This window comes from Phyllostomus discolor, chromosome 2 (genome assembly GCF_004126475.2).
Source record: "Phyllostomus discolor isolate MPI-MPIP mPhyDis1 chromosome 2, mPhyDis1.pri.v3, whole genome shotgun sequence".
Classification (NCBI taxonomy): domain Eukaryota; kingdom Metazoa; phylum Chordata; class Mammalia; order Chiroptera; family Phyllostomidae; genus Phyllostomus; species Phyllostomus discolor.
The window spans coordinates 152,386,396-152,404,530 of NC_040904.2; the positions used below are offsets into that span (position 1 = coordinate 152,386,396).

At 36.4% G+C, this 18,135-nt stretch overlaps 1 protein-coding gene across 1 annotated transcript in view; it reads right to left on the reverse strand.

Annotated features, from left to right (window-relative positions):
* CAND1 (cullin associated and neddylation dissociated 1) overlaps nucleotides 1–12,304 on the reverse strand; it is a 47,649-nt gene extending 35,345 nt beyond the window's left edge. The window contains exons 1-2 of the mRNA XM_028532077.2: nucleotides 10,791–12,304; nucleotides 1,647–1,790 (exon numbers count right to left, since the gene is read on the reverse strand). Of these exons, the coding sequence (XP_028387878.1) occupies nucleotides 1,647–1,790; nucleotides 10,791–10,858 (212 nt within the window). The 5' untranslated portion in view covers nucleotides 10,859–12,304. The remainder of the gene's footprint in view (nucleotides 1–1,646; nucleotides 1,791–10,790) is intronic.
* Between the last annotated feature and the right edge of the window lie 5,831 nt (nucleotides 12,305–18,135).

Here is an 18,135-nt window from a genome sequence, read left to right on the forward strand (position 1 = left end):
ATTCCACATTATTAAATGTTTTACTTCAAACCAGTGATAAATTCTCTGTAGTGAGATAAAGCATCCCTGACCTGTTCTTTCCCGTCGTGACACGTTATATATGATTCTGGTCTTTGGAAGGTGCTTCCTTCATTCCTCTAATTATCCAAAGTAGCCTTAAGTGTTGGGGGTTTTTGGTTTAATCAAAATCAAGATGGAATCTTACAGTGCCTCATCAACTAACCAGACAATTTTTTCCTTCCTCTGACCTATTAACATGATGAAATAAATGTACTAATACAGTACATAATATTGAACTGCCCTATATTCTTGGGATGAACGCCACTTGATCATGGCATGTTACACTTAACATATTGTTTAATTTTACTTTGAACTTTAAATGAAACTGGTCTGTAATTTTCTTTTACAGTGTTATCTTTAGTAGGGATTTGTTATCAGTACTTAGTTTAAATAAAAGACTGGAAGGTTTTCATACTTCACATTCTGGAATAGTACTAGGAGAACTATGTGTACTGGAATTATAAATTGAAGTTTCAAAGAGCGTGTGAAAGATTTCTGGACTTGAGTTTCTTTTGGATGATCAGTTCTTTGACAATTTTCCCAATTTCTTGATAAGGCTACTTTTTAACTCTCTACTGGGATTTTCTCTTGAGTTTCATCTCCTAATTTATTACTTTTGTTTATATCTAAATGCATTTATTTTCTTGAACATGTCATTTCCCCCAACCCATTAATTTTAAGTATGAAAGATCAAAAGATCAAAAGCTCAGGTTCCTATGAGTTAAGATTCATACTCATGTGATTAAGACCTACTCAACTCTCAATATGGAACAAAGACTACTTTTTCTCATTGTACTTAAAGGCTGACAAGTTCATATATGCTAAATGTTCATCATATATTTTGAACAAAAGTTTATTAAGCACATGGCAAAATAATTAAAAGATGAAAAATAACAAAGTAAAATTACAAGCTCATTTGTATTATTCTGCAACTCATCATTTTTAAAGACCCAGTTTATTTTAAGCTTGCAAATGTCCCAAGTTAAACATGTATCAATATAAAATAAAGTTATACTGCATGTCTAGAAATTCTTTACTGAACAATGATTTCTCACATTTTTGTCTGCTCTTACAGCAAGTATGTAAAGGCTTAGCTCAAAACAAATGTAAAACCTTTATAAGAAAATCCAATAAAGGAGTAATGAGGCAGTGCTTTATTTAATTAAATTGCATCAAATGACATACAAATTGACATAAAATTCCATCATTTAATTTTTATATGAAACTAAACATTATACTTACTAATAACTTACTGCATAAATTGTTAAGGATTTCCAATATTTGGTCAGTATAAATTAAATAGATGCAACTAGGTCAAACAAGTGAGAGAACCACTCTTTCTGGAGTTTCCTATATGTACTTCTTTAAGTAAAATACATAAAAGGCTACATTTAGTCAATATAGCAACTATAAAGAAATATATGTACCAAGTAAAAACACTAAACTTTCACTAGTCACCTACTCCAGAAAGACACAGTACAAGACTAAGATAACTTACCGATTATTACAGTATTTCAGAAATGTGGTGGAGGGCATAGTAAAAAGAGTAAAAACAAAAAACAAAAACAATAAAAACCATAACTTACCATTTGACAGCTAAATTCTGTACCTCTCCATTTTTATCTTCCAGTAATTTCAAAATCATTTTCACTACTTTCCTTTCACTATCATCATCCAACTTGATGGAGTCTTTCTGCAGTTCTGTCATCAAATCATTTGTAGCCATAAACCTATCAAAAATTAAAATTTGTTAATAATTTAAATAAGGTATAATTATCCAAAATTACCTTCCCCAGATTTGTCTTGATTTCATATTTAATAACAGGACCTACATGTGTCTGATCTTTCACTCTAATTAATTGCATCACTGCACTTAGGGGACGAAAAGCTCCTCTTAACTTTTTCTTTAAATTTTACCTAAGAAGCCCTTAAATACAAACATTATGAATACGTTCTTAAGTAATACTGTGTTGGATTGAGGTCACATATCATAACTTACTAGGAAATTTCCAAGATACAAATTCTCACCTCCATCCAAATTCCCACCACTAGGTATCAGAGGTTTTTTCAAAATGACAATGAGGTGATTCTAGAAAGTTGTTCCACGTGACATCCAAACCCTTCCCCTTAATAACCACTGCCAAAGGAAGGTTTAATACTGAAACAGCCTGACAAAAAACCCAAGTGATTAACTCTCTAGCCTTGATTTTAAATAAAAGCTTGAATAGAAGATAAAAATAAGGTAAACAGACTTGCAGACTTTTTCTTTATACCTCACCAGACAATTTGTTGTTTTAAAAGTAATTTGTCAGAATATTAGATAGTCACACTGAAATAAAAACCTAAATCTGTTTAAAGGACAAATAAAATTTTCCCATCATTCCTGGCTACCTTCTACCTATCAAAATAACATAACTGAAATAACTACTTAGCATATTTTACACTGTATTATGTGCATTTTTTTGCCTAAATTTTTGAGGAAAAAGTAAGAATGTGTATTATACATGGGCAGTACTAATTCTGTATCTACATAAATGTTTTTCTTTTATTTATGCTTATATGTTAAAAGTGTAACTCTAAAATATAAAAAGCAATAATGATACCTGTATGCAAAACAATACCCTGGAATATGACAAATCAGTTTGCTTCTAAATATAAGTAAATAGAAAACTGAATTAAAAATTAAAATGAAAGATTTTTTTCCTGAAAGTTTGAGCCCAAAACATGGGTGAGCATTATACACAGCAAAGTAACAATAATGCCTTTTTCTTTTATTTAAACCAGGTCTAGTTTGAGCAAAAATTCAGTTGTTACATGCAGTAATGTCAGCATCCATGTTTTAAATCAATTAAAATACAACTATTAGGGCTGAAATGATAAACAGCTATACAGATAGCCTGGCAATGCAGGCCATAAACTATGTGGCAAGGATTTGGCAAATACCTTATTAATTAGCAACTCATTACTTATAAGCATATGTTAAGAATTCCAGTGTTTAGTATGTTCATTTAATACCAATTTCACAGAAGTTTTAAACTACATGCAAGCAAAATTCTTACCAAATTTTGTAAAACTGCTTATAAAGAAAAATTTATGTTCAAGTTGGGATAATACAAGGTAAATTAAGCATGTACTTTTTAAAAATGACATAGTTCTCCTAATCAGAAGGCCTCCCCACTTTACATGACAAAAGTAAATTAAAACCACAGAATATTCTGGAAAGTAAAATAAAACTAAGTTAGCACATGAATGTAGGCACTTCTACACATAAAACATTAAACAATTTTACTTAGAAAAATTCAACCACCATAGTAGTTAGTGTCTCTAAGAATCCCTGAAATGCTAATCATCTTGTAAAGAAAAACATGGATTGCAGTAAAAAAGCAGATAATCCCAATGTAAAAAATTGTTGTTTTATGGTTCTGACGTGATTCTATAGTACTAGCACACAGATTCATTCATTCACTCACTGCCTATTATGATCATATGCCTACAGGCAAAGAATACATAAAAGATAATCTTTGGTTCCTGACCTCAGAGAACTTATTTTCTAATAAGTCTACTGATTTTCAAAAATCAATTAATGAGCCCTGGCCGGCGTAGCTCAGTGGATTGAGCGCGGGCTGCGAACCAAAGTGTCGCAGGTTCGATTCCCAGTCAGGGCGCATGCCTGGGTTGCAGGCCATGACCCCCAGTAACTGCACACTGTTTCTTTCTCTCTCTCTCCCTCTCTCTCTCTCTCCCTCTCTCTCTCCCTCTCTCTCTCTCCCTCCCTCCCTTCCTTCCCTCTCTAAAAATAAATCAATAAAATCTTTTTAAAAAATCAACTAAGGGTTAAAAAAAATTTTTTTAATTAAAATGAGCACCAGCAAGATTAGCAATCCAGAAAAACTAGACTGATATAGTATGAGGGGAGAGGGGTTTAAGGGGATTAAATAGTAATATAAAAATTCCAATACACATTAAAAAATTAAATTAAATGTTACTTTTTAATGATCCTAAACACCAGAAAAGTCTGAGAATTTCCTCCTTCTGTTGATTTGATATAAAAGAAATTGCACTATGAATCTTCTTATAAGGACATTGACATTTCTGAAAGCTGTCCATGGCAGATTTAAAAAACTGGCAAACTATCTCCGGAGCATTTACTCTTTAGGTATGGTGTGTAATGGCTGAGATGATAAACACAGACTCAGTCCCTTTTTTTAACTTTTTCATCTATATGGCAGACAGATAGGTAAATGGACAAACTTCAATCTTACAAATTTGTAAACACAATACTCAAGGGTATTTGGCAATGATCACACCAAAGAACTGATGCTTAGCTTGGGTCTCAAGGGATTAATAAGGGTTTGAGTTGGGAAACCTGGTTTGGAATTTTTAATTGTTTATTTTTGTGTGGGTGGTGCTGGTAAGGATTATAGTACCTCAGAGTAAAAGACTAAGGAGCAGTTCAGTGGCAAGTCCTGATAACCAAGAGGGGAGCGTGGGTATACTGAACAGAGACGATTCATGTCCCAGGTGGGACAGAATGGGATGGCGAGAGAGTTCAACACAGTGCTCAATTTAAAACTTATTAACTACTTATTTCTGAAATTTTCCATTAAACATTTTTGGACCATAGTTGACTATGGGTAAGTGAAAGAGCAGAAAGCAAAACCACGGATAAAGAGGCACCACTGTATCCTCTCCTCAGTCTACTTAGTGCCACATTTTATATATGTGTGCAATTTTGTAGTAATTTTGCCATTTAAAATGACCCCTAAGCGTAGTGCAAATGAGCTGTCTAGTGTTCCTAAGTACAAGAAAACTGTGATGTGTTTTCCAAAAAAAAATACATGTGTCAGATAATATTTTTTCAGGTATGAGTTACAGTGCTATTGGCCTTCAGTTCAAAGTTAATGAATAAACATATATTAGATGGGCGGTTTGATACAGAAAAACACATAAGACAAATTTACAAACTGAGTAACTGATGAAAACTCTGTAACTTGCCCATAGGAACCTAACCCTAATGGTTCAGCATCGCTAACTGAATATTCTTGGCAACTTTGAGAGCCAACTCAGAGATTTACAAGGTAAAATTAATAGGTCTCTGAAATGGATTAGATACGGCAATGGTAAGAGATCAGTTAGGAAATGGACAACGAAGGAGGAAAACCACAGGTCTCAGACGTTAGAGATGAGTATGTATCCTGTCCAGTCTTAATGTTATTGAACAACCATTCTGACATCAGATAGTCCAACCACTTATCTTACAAAAGGAGAAAAGGTTAATAAGCTATGTTCAACTACAAAATACACTGAATGGCCACTCCTTTGACCTTAAACAACAAAATACCAGCAATAGTAAAGATCTGAACATCATGAATTAATGTCCTGCGGCCCAAATTCATCTGCCTTTGGCCAAAAGTGAATACTGAGAAAGAAAAAAACAGCAGTCCCTTAAGCCCAGAAACTGATTTGAGGCCCATAGCTAAACCACAATGTTATTCCAAACTGATCTGATGTTTACAACGAAAGCATATTGTTTCCTAGATATAAACAACCACACAGAACAACCGTATCAGCCAAGTTCACTTAACAACATAAAATACGAAACTTCCTCCCTCTCTGAGTGACTGAAAGCTGCTTATATATCAAATAGACAAAGACCCACTAAATTAGTTACATGAAGATTGTTAGGGATTCGGGGGAGAGTAATTTCAGTGAGTTTAGGAGGGCAACAGCTAAGAAGTTTCGAGTTTCTCATGTAGTCAATGGGAATTAGTGGGGAAGGCAAGGATCAACGGTGACTCTGAGGAAGAAAATTCTAATGGAAGAGTTACCAACAGATTGGATTAAAAAGTCTAAGATGGTGAGACTAATTTGAGAAATACTTATGGGACCAAAGAAGAGAAGGTAAGTAAAAGGGTGCCATCAAGGTGTTCCAACTGGGAAGTAATGTAACAAGATAAAATAAGATTTAAAAAGGCTTAATTTAAGGTAGAAGAGGGGAACATAAGATGTTAACTCTCAGAATCCTATAGGAGTCCCATGTGGATATAACTTAGAGGCAGTGCCACTCATTCATTAGTTGAACAAATATTTTGGGGTACTATTAGGAACTGTGCCAGACTCTGCAAACACAGTTATGAACAAGACAGTCATAGTGTATAACTTACACACCTGGCTTATTCTACAGGACTGAAATTTCTTAAGGGGAAAACTTACTCACCTTCAGTAAATCCAATGTAGAGAAGCATAAGTCATGGCAGAAATAAATATACTATCCTGCACAATGAGTAACTCTCACCACCCATCCCCTCATATATAAACACAATTTTACCCTTGTTTCTAAATGATATGGGCCAATTACATCACCCAGTGAATGAATTATCTTTAAAAGATCTTGTGTACAAAACATGGCTATCTCACTTTTTCTCATTTATTCTAGTTATGAAATTAACTTGGGACAGTCTTACTATATTGTTCATGTGTACAAAAGTAATTTTTAGTTATCTTTCTTCTTTCCAGTTTCCTCAATGAGGTCCCTTTCTCCTCCTTTTCAGTGGTGAACTGTAATCACTGACGATAATCAAGTGTCATCAGTTCAAGAGAAATCACTTAAATGAAACTAAGTAACTTACTTTCATTAACCTGCAAAGTACTTTAAAATGTCCAAAAGTCACCTTCTTAATCTTTACAAATCTACTTCTTTTGATTAAACCTAGTTTTTTTCCAAGCACAAGCAAACCAGATAACTTCACTTAGTATTTACTGTTACATTGTGGTAAATGCCCCCACAGTGCTTTCAGCTATAAGACCTCTAATGTCCCTTCCAGCTCTGAAAACCCATTATTCCATTTAACAGGACTGAGATTTTTATTAACATTTTAAGCAGCTTTCAAGAGAAAATGACTCCCTAAATACCTAAGTTGGGTAACACAAACCAGTATCAAATGAGGAAATTCTATAATGCAGTGAATTATTTTAGTTTGTATCAAATGGTATTTTAAAAAATAGATTGGTAGATTTTACACTGGCTTATGGAAGAAACTTCCCAAATCCTTAGACGCTTTTTTCTTAACTCTGGAACTAAAATCCAATTCAACTAAAACAAGCATCCATTGAGATCCCATATGTTCAAGGCACTAAATAGAGTGAAGGATTCAGTTCAGTAAGACAAGGTTCCTACCCTCAAAGAGTTTCCAGAATACTCACACCCAGCCACAATCAAGATTATCTACTCCCCCTCCCCCAATGAAATTTTGTATAGTGTGTTTTCACATTGCTTCTCTACCTAGAATTTAAAGAATCTAGCTCAGATACTCCACAGACACAAATCTCATTTTCATCTTCTCTGCCACTTCAACCAGACAACTATGTATTGCCATGGGTTGCTTCTGTTTTTACAATAGTGCCTTAACCACTCAACAAGCATGTAGACATTGCTGAGGGCAAGCACTAGATCTTCAACTTTTTGTAGTCCCTCTTAGGGAATTAAATGCATCTTCCAGCACAAAATATTCCGTAAGTCGAAGGAACTGAAATTAAGTTCTTACTCTTAATGTCCCCTAGTCAAAACCCTGGAGAAGTGCATAGTATGGTAGTTAAGAGTTCATGCTCTGAGGCGATCTGGAAAGCCCAGATCTCCCATCAGACTGACTTTAGGCGAGTATTCAATACTTAACATCACCATTTCAGTTTCCTCAGCTGTACTGGAGATTGGTAGTAACCACTTAAAGATAAATAGGATCAAATGTTTTAAGTTCACACTATCCATTAACTATTATGTACAGGGAAATAAAAGAATGGTGATTTTTTTCTTTTTAGCTCTTGATTCCTTGGAATACTTCAGTTGGTGATGAGGTATGAAAAGTAAAAGCAGAACTTTGTTACCACAACCCACTGAGTCTTCAATGTTATTATTCACAAGTGGAGCATTTACATGATTCACACACACTGAAGTTTTCATCTGGGTACCTAGTGAATCACCTACCTGCTGGCACTAAATTTAATATATTGAATACATCCCACCTTCAAAGAATATAGAATATTAAACACAAAAGAAAAAGCATTCGTTCGCCCCTCCAATAAATTGAGTTTTAAGGTTTAAATCCTATAAAACAATTCTTTTAAAATGCTGACTTTTCAAAACTTTGAAACACTCACCCATTTCTTTACCTTCTTTGCATTAATGGACAATGGAGTTATCCAGAGACCTGAAATTTTGGGCCAGTAAGGGACTTTTTGTGATCACCCATGTTTAAGTCTCTTCAGTGAAAATGTAACCCCAAATTAAGCAGCCTGCCCAAGATCTCACAGATATTTTACAACAAAAAAATTCTACATGACTAGAACCCGTATCTTGAAACTAGTCGATTTCCTGTTTGGCGTCTACCAGGAGAATACATTTTTTTCTTACTTTTAAATGTATTTTTTTCCCTTAGCATAAGGTAGAGTGGTTTGCATGTTCGACACTATGTTAATTAGCTTTGTCCTCAGCATCCTCCTGGCACTAGGTATTTTAAAACATGTAGCAGAAAAAACAATGGTATTTACATCAAAATATATAAGTAAATACATTTCTAATGAGAAATTAGAAAGCATCACTTTAAAATAGAAAACATGTATTCAAGTAAATACCTGTACTAAAAATATACAGAAAAATCTTCAAAATACTTGACTTCAAATGCTCACTATTTTAATTAATCTCTAAATGTCAGTAATTTAATACATACAGTGCTTTAGTTCCAAAGACTTGTCTGTCAACTGAATGGCTTGAGCATATCACAAGTCTTTAAAATAGAGTAAATAAAAATTCTGAATGATGCCAACTTACTGGGAAGCCACCTATTGTTCCTAAACATACCTTCTACCCAAAAGTATCTTCTGTAATACCCACCAACTATTAGAAATATTTCAATATTATACTTTTAGAATCTTCCAAGCAATGCTTTGATTTATTCCAGTCCCAACTGATAGTAAGTCCAACACTGACTACAACTTAACATCAGAGCCCTATTTCTTGCATACTCATATAGTTTAAAAAACAAAAACCCCAAACACGTGTATATTTTTGCCAAGCTTCAGTAAATAATCACATATTATCACAAGATTTGATTTCTTTATTCTAAACATACTACCCATGCACAAGTCTAGGTGAACAGAATTGTACTATTATACGGTATCTTTAGACTGAAATTGATCACAATCAAAATGAAATTCAGTACTTTTACAGCATGAGCCAAATTGGCAGAAATGGATGAGGGGAAAATCACACCATACACTCTACTAGTTAGAGTTAGTCATATGTATGTTCTGTTCAAATGTTTATTTAAACTTCAAAGGCTTATGTTGGGAGCAAGCAAAGCTCCAAATATAATAACATTCTAATCCTTTCAAAAAAGAACTCCAAAATCTTTTATTTTCCCCAATAATTTTGGCCCTAGAACTACACAAATCTAAAATACCAAAATACCCAAAACAGACATGTCCCCTCCAGAAAGTCATAACACTAAAATCCCTAGTACCACCAGTTTCAAATGCAATGGTAAAAAAATTTCCCAGATACCAACGTTGGTAAAATCACTTGTCTTTGAAGTCACAGAACGAAGACAATTTCTTCCTGGTAGAGAAAGTATGGACAAGTTCTCAGGTGTTAAATCGTACTGTTCATAAAATAAATAAATAAAAAGCTTTTCAGCCACAATCTTACTAGAAGGCTGTATGTTCTTTTTTTTAAAACGCACATAAAAATACAACCACTAAGATCGAGGACAGCAAGCGAGAAGAAAAAAAAATGTAAGTAACCGTAGTGCAAAAATGAGAGCGAGAGAAACCAAGATAATCCGTGAAAATAAAACAATTCTTCGATACGCATGTTACCAGGGTTTGGAACCGACAATACAAGTCTCCTAGAATAAAAGTGTTCATATTACCATCCCCATACTAGAAAAAAACTCCTTCCGATAAGATCCATTTGCTTGGTTTATTCTTCTGTTCAAGGTTCAGCAATTCACCTCTCTGACAGTAAGTTTTGGATATAAAAATATAAAACCGAAACCCCGAGTTCCTACTTGGGTTTTCACCTGACAAGGGAAAAGGACAGAGATGCTGGCGGGAAAACCGTGCGAGTCAAGTTTCCTCCATCCTGGCTGCCCTCCCCCTTCTTTCCAGTTACACGAGTAAAATAACCCTAAGAAAAAGTTTATAATCTAATCCGAGAAGAGCTCCAAAAAAGCAAATCGTTCATGATGAATGCACCTAGGCCCCCTCACAACTACGGGAAAGGAGGAGAAAGCTAGGTCCCCGAGTGGGCAGCCACTCGGCCAGAGAGCAGGGCGGCCTAGCGCCCCCGGCGGGCCGGCGGGTAGGCCTGGCCTCGCGATCTCCAAGACTACAGCAACTCCTTTCCCCATTTCGGTGGGTGATTTCGCCCGTTTTCCCTACCCGGGACTCGAAAATTGTGTCGGGGAGTGAGAGAAAAGGTAGCAGAGAATGCAGTGGGGACGCAGAAGGAGCCTAGGACCTCCGGCGACCAACAACCTAAAGAAAAGAACGGGGGAAGGGGTTACGAGGTGGGAGAGGAAAGGGGACTGCCGGGATCTGGAATCACAGTGGTGGGCTGGGGACTTCGGGAAGCGGAGGAACCGGCTACGGCCAAAGGGGTGGGGCAAGGCCTGTGTAAAAGCCCGGGCCGCAGATTAGGGACCCAAGGTGGGTTTAGGGTCGGGTTTCGGCCTTACCTGAAGTCCTTGTCACTGGATGTCATTTTTTCCAGCAGATTGGAAATGTGGTACGAGGCGCTCGCCATGTTGACGGCCTCGATCCCGCCCGCCGGCGCTGCCGATGCTGCTGCCCGCTGCCGCCGCAGCTGCTGTTCCTCTCACTCGCGGCGGTGCCGCTTCCAGGGTCGCAGCACGACGCAGACGCCGACTACCGAGGCGCCTCGACGGGTTGCCCCCTCCCCGGAGAAGCGTGGGCCTGGCTCGGGGAAAGCAGAGGCTACGAGGCCGGCCTAACGACGGCGCTGCTCGCCGGAGAACGAGCTCATAGGAAGCAAGGAGTATAGCAGGCCCTCTCCCGGGAGCCAGACACTTCCAATCTAGCTCGTCTCGCTCCCACTCCCTCCGCACTCTCTCCCTAGGGCTAGAGGCCAAAGCCCGCCTCCTTCGCTCCGGGGGAGGCGGCGGTGTACGCGGGACGCCGCGGAAAGCTGAGGTCAGAGTTCACGGAGGTCTCCCGAGCACGCTGTAGAGACGCTACTTAAAGGGTAATCTTGTTGGCTGAGGCTTGTGTCCGTCTTCACGTGTACCGCCTTTCAGGAGGCGAGACCAGGACCCAAAAAAAAAAAAATCTCGCGAGATTTAAAAGCGACGGTTAAAGCATGGGGGAGCAAGTGGAGCGAGTGTACCTAACCTAGAAATAATTTGGGGGTTTTTTCTGTCTGACAGAGAAATCGTTTACAATTTTTAAGGAGTATAAGGACTGGGAGTATTGCTAGTTAAGGGGCTAGCCTGGTGACCAACAGAAGACTTACGAAAAGGATCTTTCGTTCCGAAGGAGATGCGTGGCCTACATTGCCTTAACCACGATGGTATAATGTTGCCACGTGAAAACCACAAATCCCAGAATTCAGTTGGGGGTGGTTACAGTGCATTAGGGTGTGATTGGCCGAAGGAACTAACTTTTATTGGCTCCCTTGGATGGAAGGAATGCTGGGATTTGCAGTCTGGCAAGGCAGCTATGGTGGAAAGAAGCTTTAGATTCACCGCGCGCTGGGTTTCTGCAGCGCACAGGGATTTTCTCGGCCTTTGCTTCTATCGGATGTCCGCGGAGCTAGGCTGCTGCGGTTTGGGCAGGCGCATTGCGGATCAGTTGGTGTTCTTGGAAAAGGCCTAGTAGCGACTTTCTAACAGTGATCCTTGATAGTGATGGTCGAGTTCGCTCTAAAGGCAGCTGTTCCTCTGCTGGGCACACTCCCTCCTCACGTTGAAGAGCCAGTTCCTCAAAAAAAAGGAACCATGATAAGATTAATGGGCCAACTACTGATGATTATATTCAGGGCCTGCTCGTTTTATTCAGAATAGCTAAAGAAGTAGCCTTTGTCGTCAGTTTTTGTGGACTTGATAATTCAATGGCTGTGTGTTTTATTGTGTCCAGAGACATACACATACAGCAATCATCGATTAGATATTAAATTACTTTGTTTAGTATCCATTTTTTTTATCTGCATAGTTAGAGCTAGCTTCGGGCATTTCTGAAACAAAAAAGAAATCCCAGTCAAGACAAGAGGAAAATTCAATCTCAATCTATTACTGCTCCTAATATATATATATATATATATATATATATATATATATATAAACCTTTACTTTCTTCCAGGTATTAAATTTGACTTTACTCTTCTTTCCTTTAGCCATCAAATGTTGTTCAATGTCTTCTAAAAGCAAGGCATCGTTATAGGCAATACCAGTTAAAACAGATGACTGGGATCTGACCTCTTAATCCATACCCAAAATCTCCCTCATTATTGTTGTGTACCCCCATATATCCTTTTCCTTTAACACTATTTTTCTCCCCAGTAGTACCACATCTCTGCCCTCGTTTTACCTATCATCCATCATGAGGTTTTCTGAGACCTTCAGCCACTATAAATTCCTTTCTGCTCTGAGCTTTTCCCCAATAGTTAATATAAACTAAACACATCACATACAAATAATCCAGTCATTTATATTGTGTGGACCCCAAGGCTTAAAGTCTGCCATCTGGTGATAACCCTTTCTTTTAGCCTGAATCCAAACTTTGTAAATCCTTTCACCTATCGGTTTCCAAGTGAACTATAATATTTGTAGTCAGACAGCTTAAGTATAAATCTTGTTTACTGCCTTACTGTCTTAGGCAATTCATGTTCAGCTCCCCGAGCCTGAGTTTCTTCGTGGGAAACAGATGACCATCAGAATATCACCCCATGAGGCTCTTTTAAGAGTCAAATGAACTGCCCTGGCCAAGCTGCTCAATGGTTTGGAGCGCCATCCTGTACACCAAAAGGTGGCAGATTTGATCCTGGTAGGAGTGCACACGACTCAGAGGCAACCAATCAGTGTTTCCCTCTCACATCATTGTTTCTCTTCCTCTATCTCCCTCCCTCCCCGCTTTCTCTATCTCTAGAAAATAAGAGTCAAATGAGCTTGGTCTGCCTGGGCCACCATAACAAAATACCACTGATGGAGTGGCTTCAACAACAGCATGTATTTTTCTCACAGTTCTGGATGCTGGAAGTCAAAGATCACTATGCCTGCAAAGTTGATTTCTCCTAAGGCCTTGGCTTGCAGGTGACAGCCCGCTCATTGTGTCCTCACACAGCCCTTATTCTGTGTGCTCTCACCCCTGGTATCCCTTTCGCTTCATATAAGGAAACCAGTCCTATTGGATTAGCCCTCCCCCGCGCCCGGCCCCACCGCTTTAATCTCATTTAACCTTAACTACCACTTTAAAGGCCCTATCTTCAAATACTTTCACATTGGAAGTTAGGGCTTCAACTTATGAATTTGGAGGGAACAAAATTCAGTTCTCAACAGACATTGCGTATAAAATACCATATTCTGCGGTGTATAACGCGCACCCACATTTTTGGCGCAAACTTCCAGAAAAAAAATTTTGTTTTAATTTTTAAATTCAACTTTTATTTATTTATATTTAGATACTTGTTTTTGTATTGTAAAGGGATTTTAGCATTTATTTTTAAACATATTATGGCACAAGAAATTTTATGTAACATATAATTACAAAACATGAACGCATAAATACAAGGTTTTTCAGGTACTACCCATATATAATGAACATCCTTATTTTTCGCTCAAAAACTTGGGCAAACAAAGTGTGCATTATACACAGCAAAATACAGGACTTAGCATATTGTCTGGAACATAATAATGTTTATAGCTAATGTTACTTGCACGCTTACAAAGGTCTTGGTAAGCATCTAATAGAATTTGACTTTTTATTATATTCCCTCAGTCTTTTACTTGCCCCTATTCAAACAATTCTACATAGCCAGTTTTCCAAAACATTATTTTTATAGTGTTACTCACCAATTTTAAAAGTTCAGTGACTATTACCAAACAAAATCCAAATGTTTTGGACATCAGTGAGCTCCATCTGTCACTATCCCTTTCTTTCTGACCTTTTCTTCACTATTCTAATACAGGAATTGCTCCCATCAATTTCATTGTTGAGTCCCTCAAAAACCTATCTCCAAGTTTCTGTTCATCGTCATCATCATTATAAGCACTTATTTAAAGATCAGGAGCTACATTAACTCATTTTTTAACCCACATTTTAAGTATGAGAAGCACAGAGAGGTTAAGCAAGTAGCTTCGGAACTTAAATCCAAACCTCTGCTGGAATGCTTCTCTCTGCCTGGGATGCCTTTCCCATCCCCCACCTCCCTTTCAAGAATCTTGAACCAATCATAGTGTTTATAAGCTAGCCTCCAGTAAATATAAATTCCTTAAGAGCATATGTCACAAACTCTTAACCACTTATGCTTCTTTCAAATTGCCCAGTACAAATTCATAAGAGGCACTCAATAATACTTAATTTTATTTTGTCTTCTTGACCACTTAGAGATTTGATTTGTGTATCACTGAATTTAGCTTGTTACTAAACAGTGGGAAAATGCTTTCCTTTTAGGATCTGTAAATGCAAAATTAATCTTAAGTGCTAAAGGAAATAAGCCTAGAAAAGACTATCCTCTAAAAGGTTTCTTTCTAGTCAATGGTCATAATGGAAAACTGAGACAAGGAATTTGAGAGACAAAGAAAAAAATATAGTCCTTCAAGCTGTTGAACGGTTCTTTAAATATCAACCAATACTTTAGCTTAATTCACAGATATTTACTTTGTGTCTATACTGTGCCAGGTACTACATACTGGGGATGCAAAGATAAGCAAGATATGTTCCTTAATCTTGAGGAACATTCATATTGACCAAATCTTAAATTTTATATTAATTTTTTGTATTTTAGGCAAAATGGAGAAAATTGCTTACCATAAATATAGAATTAAAATAAATTTATATTTATATTCTATCTTTGTAATGAGAAATCAATCCTGACATTGTCTTTAAAATGTTTAAATATGGTAAAGCTGAGGTGAATTAAGTGTTTAATATTTAGAGATAAATATCAATCAACGGAAACAATGAAACATTACATCACTGATTTATTGAATCATACAAAGTTGTTGGGATATCAGCATAAAATGTTACTTTGTTTTGTTTTTCAAAGATACTTTGTCAGATATCTTCCATGACTCTTAATGACATGTTGGACAGACCCCACAGCTTTCCCTTTGAAGATTTAAAAATCCAATCCAGTTTAGTCCAGTGTCCATCCTGATACCCACTACTGGTACTAGATCTCATACAGTTAAGGAGGATGGCAAAAGAGAAGCTAAGGGGAAAGAAGCAAATTTTCCTTCTTAAAAGATAAAAGATTGATAAGATGTGAAGAGAAACCAGAGTTTAAAAGCAAGTTTTCTTTATTCAGTTGTTACTGTTATACTTCTCTCCTGACTGTAGGTGGTATCTAGCAGACACCCACATATTCTCTTGTGAGGGTCAAGGTTGTGACTTATTTAAGGTGTCCTTCAGAGGCCTTTCCTCTGCACACTTCCATGACCTAGTGTGTCTGAGTGCTCCTTAGCCCTCTAGGGAAGAAGTAGACTTGATAGAAAATAAGTTTATTTGACATTTATTTTAAAACAGCCTTCTGCCAGGTAAATGTGGACTGTGCTTAATTCATACATGTGTTGTAAATCGAGTTAAAGAAAATAAAGAAAATAGAACTGTATTTACTCAAGTAGTCATTAATTTCTGAAATATAATTCTTTGTTGAATGTCAAAGCTGATATGTTAATAGAGGAGGAAAAGGGCAGTTGTGATTTGTGTCTCAGTAGACAGCTTTTCATGCAAATAAACAGACACAAAATGCTTCCTGTTACAGATCATTTGTCAATACTGAATTCAACTTGGATGCAAAAGGAAGTAAATACTACATGTGACTAATTTTAAGATTTATTTCCAAATGATTGGAAACAATGCAGCAGCTAGAGTTTTTCCTATGATCTACTCTCTTCTAAACAACTGCTAGAAGCTCCTTGTTAATTTTTAGTGGCACTCTAAATCAAACTTTATTGTTATTCTATGAAGGGATTTTTCTTTTAGAGTTGAAACACATTTGCAGCATATTAGAGAAAATTACAATATTTATGTCACAAGATATTGCCTTTAGAATATCTACCATTTCATTCTTGCTTTTGACAAATGACAAATATTTGGCATTTAATATTTTAAAATATCAAATATTAACCATCACCTGGCATTTAAAAATCATAAAATTTTCTGATATAAATTTATAAGATCACTGTCTAGGATTTTCAGGTGACTAAACATATAAGTTGAATAAGTATAAAAGCTGGTTATCAGTTTTGGCAGAAGGATGAGGAAGAAAGTACCAGCATTCAGCAAATGCTGCATTTTGCTTGAAATACAGATGCTGTCCTGATGATATCTTGTCCCATCGCTGAAAAGGGTATCTGCTTGCTACCAGGTGCAAGTTTTCATTTGTGAGAAAAGGCGTGGAAGAGTAATTAAATACTTGAGCCCATAGAATCAGGGGTTTTTTTTTCCAGATCAGTGATTTTTTTTTTAATTACAGTAAAATAAGGCAGGAAAGATAGTAATTTTAGTGAAAATAAATTTGATAAAATGGTGCTGAGACTCTTTCAGCAATGGATATTCATGCCATGAAATCAGTCCATCGTTGTTACTTATACTAATAGGTGAAGCAGTAAAAACATTCTAAAAAAATTGCTTATTATATAAAAATGTTTGTACTGTATTATATAACCTTAAATAATACAAACATTTCTATGTAATCTAAGAAAAAAAATAAGTAAACTTTCTTTGTATTTTATGGTTTATACAATAAAAATTTTGCATTAATTCCTAACAATTTGAGCACTTTATTATAATAGATGTAGTTATTAACAATTAAGATGTGTCATAATCTAGAATTGGTTTAGCAGAAAATATTTACTGATTGGGGCAAACTATGACTTTTAACAGTACAACCAAGGCTTAAAACAGAGTAACTTTTAGTTTTCTTTCATGGATTTTCCCCAAAAGAGAGGATTTGATTTAAAGCATAAAAAGAATAACTCAGAACTCTCACTATGGAAAGGAAGAGATAGTAACTAGAAAGTAGGAACCAGGAATTGTGTAAAAGAGAGTATATATTTCCCATATATGTCTACAGTCTTGATAATTTTTAGGAGCTAGTGATATTATATTTAGAACACACAAAAATATTTATGTGCTAATGCTCCACTTAAAATTAGTTAGTAGGCATAGTTACAAATAATTACTTGAACATATAATAAAATTATTTTGCTTGTGCTGTACTCCCATATTTCCAACTGCACTGGCACATTTCTGCTTAGATATTGCACCATCACCTTAAACTCAGTATGTGATCATGTGTAGCCTGGTGATTCTGAGTGCAGGCTCTAACTCACAGAGAGCTGGGTTCAGACCCCCAGTATACCACTTATTCTGTATTCTTGGGCAAATTCTCTCAAATAAGAATGATACTAATAATTCCTCAGATTAAATGAGCCTTAAGTGAGATGAATATAAAATACTCAGTACAAGGCACTTTAAAAATATTACCTACTATTATTATACACCAAAATTATTTTTCTCCAAAAACTTAATCCTCTTCCCTATTGCATTTCTTTTCATAGGTCCCACAAATATTCCAGTCTCCGAGAATGGAAATCTTGGGAAAACACTTGAATTTTGCATTTCCTTCATTATCTATGTTCAACACAATTCTTTATTAAAACATCGCTTACATTTTTCCTTTCTAATACAGTCCCAATACAATTAGTCTCTCTAGGCCCTCTTCAATTCATTACTCATAGAGTAATTCAGTAAACTCTAGCCCCACTATATCCTAGGTAAGCCATTTAGGGAAATTAGTTGACCTTACTAAGTCTCGGTGTTCTCCACCACAATTTTGGGATA